Source organism: Triticum aestivum, chromosome 2B (assembly GCF_018294505.1).
Source record: "Triticum aestivum cultivar Chinese Spring chromosome 2B, IWGSC CS RefSeq v2.1, whole genome shotgun sequence".
Classification (NCBI taxonomy): domain Eukaryota; kingdom Viridiplantae; phylum Streptophyta; class Magnoliopsida; order Poales; family Poaceae; genus Triticum; species Triticum aestivum.
The window spans coordinates 640,422,906-640,429,777 of record NC_057798.1 but is presented as its reverse complement, the minus strand read 5'-3'; the positions used below and the strand labels follow the sequence as shown (position 1 = coordinate 640,429,777).

General features: G+C 48.2%; 1 protein-coding gene across 1 annotated transcript; it reads left to right on the top strand.

The window, feature by feature from the left end:
* The first annotated feature begins 355 nt into the window (after window positions 1-355).
* LOC123039351 (uncharacterized) lies at window positions 356-2,641 on the top strand. Its single transcript, XM_044462555.1, has 4 exons — window positions 356-466; window positions 561-657; window positions 1,919-1,978; window positions 2,634-2,641. Exons 1-4 carry the CDS (start codon window positions 356-358, stop codon window positions 2,639-2,641), a joined length of 276 nt encoding a protein of 91 aa, XP_044318490.1.
* Window positions 2,642-6,872: the final 4,231 nt, after the last annotated feature.

The following is a 6,872-nucleotide window of genomic DNA, read 5'->3' as shown; positions in this document are numbered from 1 at the left end:
CCATGGCGCCAGCCAGAGCAGCCACCAGCTATGGCGACGGCGAGGCTAGAGACCGCCGGATCCGTGATTAGGGTGGCGCATAGCCCCTCCTCCCGTGAGATCCTCTGCATCGAGCAGCTCCTCTGCATGCTGCACCTTGTCCCCATCCAGATCAAGCAGTTCCTCTTTGTCCGCTCTACCAATCCCCTCCGTCAGCTGTTGCTACGCAGTACACTTCCACCGCTTCCGCCGCCTCCCAAGTCGTCGTCCTCCTGATCCCCTCCCCTTCCCCTTCCTCTGCTCTGGACACCCCATCTCCGTTGAGCCGGGCGCCCCATCCACCATTACGGGCGTAGACGGTGTTGGCGTATGAGCAATGGCGCCTCCCGGGTCGCGACGGTGGGCGTACGTGCGGATCATGGCCGGCACCATCGTCGGCGTCGGCCTCGGCTTCTACGTCATGCTCCGCATCGAGACCTCCTACAAGGTACGGCAACTCCCGTCGCACCAACCTGCCGCGATCTGTGGACCATTTGGTCGAAGCCGCGGTGCTTACTCCCGCTTTTCTTTGTCGTGTGCAGGTGAGGATGGAGGAGAGGCTGCGTCGATGGCAAGCTGGAGTGCCTCTACCATGGCTGGCAGTTGGACGGCCAGGGCAAGTGCGTCAAGATCCCACAGGTCCCATCATTCCACACTTCTTTCTAATCAAGTTCAGTCATGGATCTGTACAAATGCATGAGATTCTAGTCCAAAATTTATGTGTGATACTATATAACTGTGTTATGTTTGAGGTACGTCCATTTATGTACAAGACTATTATTTTCTGAAAATTGGGCGACTGAACTCATGTTTGCTGGTTGCTTTTTCCGTAACTAGATATCACAATGTAGCTTTGTATTACTGATTGATTTCTTTTCAGTCTGTTGTGTTCGTGTGAGTATGTATTATGATATGGTTGTCCAAACTATTTCCATGCATTAAATTGTCATAGCGATGAAGAGCTGCTAAGCTAGGGCCTCTCATTGAATGATGATTTGCAGCGTGTTCTAGCAAAACATGATGCAATTGCTGTAGGCATAGCTGTTTGGGTAGAAAAGCCAAAACTACCACAGGCCCCTGTGAATAGTTCCCCACCAGCAAAGCCAGAGGGGCCAAAAGAGCCAACTCAAATGTACTCACGTTTGATTGTTCTCATGAATAATCATCTGTCCAATACATGATGTGATCCGTTCTGAAATCGTGCTAGTTGTTTAGTTTCGCCAGGTTAACTGTCTACATCAGATCCATCATTCATACTCAGGTTGACTGTATGACATACTACTGCAATTTGCACTAGCCTAGCTCTGATTTTTTTTGCTAGGAATAGAATTGACATGCTGCTAGTGTCCATTTAGCAGTTTTTTACTATGTTTTGGCCTAGTCTTGTTCACGTGTATAATAAGCATCCTGAATGCTCATTTAGCAGTGTATAAATAACACCGCTAGTTTTGTTCACGTGTATTCAGATTAATACACTGTGTTATTAAACTGCACAATGCTCATCCTGTTGGCTACTTGTCGATGTTCTCCGCATAACTATAGGCTGCCATGTCTTTTCCACTTTCCTTTAAGCTTTCTGTAATGCTAACTTGACGGTAACCCTATAGTTGGTTGGCTGTTGGAACCCAGCAGCGGCGCTTCCATTTTAACACATGTACTAGTGTGCTAAAACTTGCAAAAAGACACAAATCTTGAGCTTTCTTTATCGGCTTGTTGCTGCTGCTCCTTGTGTACAATGATTGATGTTGCTCTAACTAGTGTTGTAGAGGAAGAAAGAGGATGTATTTATATTACTTGCTTCTGCTGCTTATATATAGACATGTATGTATGTTTACTTCATTTCTTCCTTGTTTCTCCGATCCCCTCCTAATGAATTTGTTTGTTCGATTTGGATTTGCAGGCTCGTCCCTGGACCAGATGTTCAAGTACAGCCCCATCCACCGCATCAACCTGGAGTCAGGTATGTACTCGTCTTGTTGAACAAATCGGACAGATGCTTCATGGCCTAATGCTTGATGCTAAGCATTAATACATTGATCTGTAGCGGTCTAGATGAAGAGCGTGATTTGATTTGTTTGGGTTTGAATTGATCGTGTGCGTGTGTGTGTGTGTGTGTGTGTGCGCGCGCGCGCTTAAGTTACTACTGTACTGTTCCTTTATGTCCTGCTACAGTTTGACACTATTAATTAGGCTTGCTGGACATGTCATGGTACAAGCCTTTATCTTTTTTAGCATCAAGAAATGTTTATCTACTGTAAAGTACTATTAATTAGGATACGACAGTAACTATAACAGCAGTAACTGTTTGGAGAAATGACTCCAAACATAGTTGCATAATTACCAATGATACATTTTTTCTAATTTTTGCATGAGAACAAACTGGTGTAGCAAGCTGGACTATGCAGCCATGAATCAGGAAGTAGCATATTCAGTTTTGCTAATAGAAAATAAATGTATTAAAACTTTAAAAACTGCATAATAAGTGCTTGTTCATGTTTGGTTTTCTCTAAACTTTGTTTGTATGATTGAGGGAAAATTTACTTGGTTCTTTTCTCTAAACTGTGCTTGGAACATTCCTTTTTATGATCTAAAATTGCCTTCCTGTGATGATGCAGGTGCCTAGTTTGTGCTCGCTACCGAAGGAGCTCCATGTTGAAGAAGATTGAAGACACTTGTAGAGCTACAGGGTTAACACCAGGGCACCGTATCACGTGTAGAGCTTGTAGAGCTTGTATATGTTAGAGCTTATTATGTGTAGAGCTTGTAAAGTATATGTTATTTGTACAATAGGAGCTCTGTACTGAATCTGGCTGATAATATTTGGAGTATTATGCGTGTGTTTTGTTTGTGCCAATTTAAATATTGGTTATTTATTTACTGTTCAATTGAAATATGAAGAATATGAACTTGCTAGCTGGGACCCACGTACCTGAACCTGACATCTGGGACCCATTTAACTAGTGGACCTTTTTATATTACAAAAAAACTAAAACTTTCTAGCGGAAAAGGCCACGGCCCAAAAATGAGAAGGCTTAATTGTTGGGCTTGGCCCATCTACATAGCCAAAATTAATATGAGAAAAAAAACACTAATAGGCTGAATTAATGGGCTCAGCCCATGTAAAACACCCAATTGGACCGGGCTGAATCTTGTGCCACGTCAGATCGCCACGCTGGATGCCTACGTGGCCTGGGGAGGTTGCTAGTGACCAAAACGCCACAGTAGGAATATTTTGGTCGTAAACGTCTTTGACCATTCCAGAAGAAAGGTCGCTATAGTCAGTTTACGACGGCCAACTTTTGACCTTCTGTTTTTGGTCACAAAAAGGTCGTAAATGGAAATTTGTGACCTTTCAGTGACCAATAGTGGTGGTCACAAGTTGACATATTTCTTGTAGTGTTGTGGTGGCATGTCCGAAGAGGCGACACGCGTCTCCGGGGTGTGCCCCCCCCCCTCACGGACGGTGCTGCCGCCGGCACCTGGAGGGGGGGGGGATGGACGCGTCGGGTCCACACGAAGGGGATCTTGCCGTGGGTCTGGCCCAGATGTTACTCCAAAGTGTTCCTATGGGCTGACCTAACACAACCGGGTGGATACGTCCACTGCTCAAAGCCCGTCCGTGCAAAGTCAAAGGGGTAGATCCTGCAGTCAAACGCTACAGGGTTAGGCGGGACGGGGGCCCTAGGGGGTAGCAATGCCACCGGAGCGTCACACCGGGACCTCATACATGCGGGCTATTGTGGTGGCATGTCCGAAGAGGCGGCACGCGTCTCCGGGGTGTGCCCTCCTCACGGACGGCGCCGCCGCCGGCACCTGGAGGGGGGGAAACGGACGCGTCGGGTCCACACGGAGGGGATCTTGCCGTGGGTCTGGCCCGGATGTTGCTCCAAAGTGTTCCTATGGGCTGACCTAACACAACCGGGTGGATACGTGCACTGCTCAAAGCCCGTCCGTGCAAAGTCAAAGGGATAGATCCCGTGGTCAAATGCTACAAGGTTAGGCAGGACGGGGGCCCTAGGGGGGTAGCAATGCCACCGAAGCATCGCACCGGGACCTCATACATGCGGGATGGTGTGGTGGCATGTCCGAAGAGGCGGCACGCGTCTCCGAGTGTGCCCCCCCTCCCACGGACGGCGAGGACACGGTAGTAGACGTTCTGCGGTAACGATGCGGCGTGAATATTATTAAATACTTGGAGCGCGATAAAATCATGAGTTTTTTACATGACGTGGGCACATGTGCTGTAGGACTTACGGTAATTTTTAATAATTTTTCGGGATGGAGAAGTATCTGAACAATTCCCTCTTACGCGCATTGCTCTTCATGTGTCTACGACTGTGGCCGGCGGCCTCCGGGGGCTAGCATGCCGCCAAATCTTGCGTAGGCGGCCTCTCACAAGTCTGGAAGTGTTGTGGCGGGTGCAAACGCCCGGCACGCGTCTCCGGGGTGTGCCCCCCCTCACGGATGGCGCCGCCGCCGGCACCCGGAGGGGGAAAACGGACCCGTCGGGTCCACACGGAGGGGATCTTGCCATGGGTCTGGCCCGGATGTTGCTGCAAAGTGTTCCTATGGGCTGACATAACTCAACCGGGTGGATACATCCACTGTTCAAAGCCCGTCCGTGCAAAGTCAAAGGGGTAGATCCCGCGGTCAAACGCTACAGGGTTAGGCGGGACGGGGGCCCTAGGGGGGTAGCAATGCCACCGGAGCGTCGCACCGGGACCTCATACAAGCCGCATTCCGCGTGCCTACGCCTGCCACCATGCTTCTACAACCGTAGGAGGGCGACCGCAACACCTGGCGGCATTGCTACCCCCCAGGTACCCCGTCCCGTCTAACCCTGACACAGACGACCGCCGGGTCTATCCCTTTGACATTCGCTGGACGTAGTTTGACCGGTGGACCTTTTCACCTAGTTGTCATAGCCCAGCCATAGCTACACCCCCAACACAGTCCCGGCACAATCCACCCCAAGATTCCCTCTATGTCGGCCCGACGTGGCCGTTTCCCCCCTCTGGGGCACGGCGGCATTGACGCCCGTGAGGGGGGAGGGGGCACACCCCGGAGCCGCGTGCCTGCGCCTGCCACCACGTTTCCACAACCATAGGAGGGCCCACCGCAACACCTGGCGGCATTGCTACCCCCCACAGGTACCCCGTCCCGTCTATCCTCTCGGTGACACAATGGAAGAAGGCCTGTGTGGGGGCAATCGATATATGTTTTCTGTACATTTAAGTTAATGAAATTAGTATTGGAAAAAAATAAAAAATAAAAAGAGAAAACAAAAATATATAGAAAAATATTATTATAAATCTATGCCTACGGCAAAGCTGTCGGCATAGCTACGGCCACGGAACGGTAGAGCCCTGGATCGATGATGTGGCGTAGGGCGGGGATCAATGACGTGGCAAAACCATGGGCCAGGCCTATGCAGACGGCCTAGCCGTCGGCATAGAGATGCCACCCCACCAGACCGGTGAACGACGCGGATCGATGACGTGGCGGCGCGGCGGATCGATGACGTCGCCAAAGATATGCCGACAGCCAGGCCGTCGACGTAGCTATGCGGACGGCCACCGTTAGCCCGTCGGCGTAGCCTGACGCCGTCAAACTGCCGTCGCCACCCGGGTAGACGGGCCCACGCGGTATGTCGACGGTCTGCTCTATGCCGACGGCCACCGTAGGTATATTTAGAGCAATGCCGACGGCTGATCTATGCCGACGTCCTCCATCGGCATAGATGGTTTTACGCCGACGGTCTTTCTACGCCGACGGCTTTAGTTCGGCCGTCGGGGTATGCCCATATATACCGACGGGGCCGTCGGCAAAACAAGTTTTTCTGGTAGTGATTGGCCCATACCTTTTTCACGCTTAGATGACTTAGACTTTCTCACGCTGATTAACACAATTACTCTACACTTTCCTGCTCCCATAGTACTTCCTAGAAGCACATATACACATAAGTTAGCTTTGCATGTTGGTCGGCTAGCTAAGCGACCACACGTAGCTATGTCGCTCGGGCAAGCGGCTCACGTCTCGTTGGTTAAAACTTCAAAACATCAGCACAGTCGGGAGTGCTTCTTTAATATATTTTTTCATCCACAGAGAGTTTGTTACCAATCATATTTACATCCGAAAAATGGAAAAACACATGAAACAAACAATGACAGAAAATTGCACACAATTCGCATGGAAATTGCAGCTTTTCATAATATGCAAAAATAACCATATAGTAATGGAATTTTTAGATACTGATATGAAGTATACACACATTGCATAAAAATTGTTATGGGGGCTAATATTTGATAGGCACCAATTTTTTTTGGGGCATTCAGTCAAATCGTCTCCACCACCCGATCAAGATCCAAAGGCCCTAGTGGCATTGGTATTACCCTTTAAGAAAAATAAAAATAAGAAACTAAAAAAACAGTGACAAAATGTACACAAAATTTGTGCTATTTTATACTCCCTCTGTCCTACAATATAAGACGTTTTTGCAGTCCAAATTGAACTGCAAAAACGTCTTATATTATGGACAAAGGTAGTAATATACAAGAATAAGCATATAATGGTGGGTTTTTTTTCTATTGCAAAGTTTTCTAAGAATGAATAAATTAGTGGCATTGGTATTGCCCTTAAATATGTGGAGTCAAAAAATAGCCCAAACCAGCTCATAGAACATACCCGAAAAAACACAGCACGAATTTCAGAGCAAGAATCAACGGTCAAAAAAATTGACTGACCCAAATTGAAAATTCAGACTGAAAATTCAGGCGAGTTACATATACCTAAAGTTTTGACGTATGTATCACAAATTATTAATAGAATGAGAATTTGTATGTTTTTCTGTTCTC

Coding starts and splice junctions, on each gene's coding strand:
- LOC123039351 (XM_044462555.1), top strand. CDS start 356: ATGGCGCCTCCCGGGTCGCGACGGTGGGCGTACGTGCGGATCATGGCC. Junction 467..560: donor GCATCGAGACCTCCTACAAG/GTACGGCAACTC, acceptor TGTCGTGTGCAG/GTGAGGATGGAGGAGAGGCT. Junction 658..1,918: donor AGTGCGTCAAGATCCCACAG/GTCCCATCATTC, acceptor TTGGATTTGCAG/GCTCGTCCCTGGACCAGATG.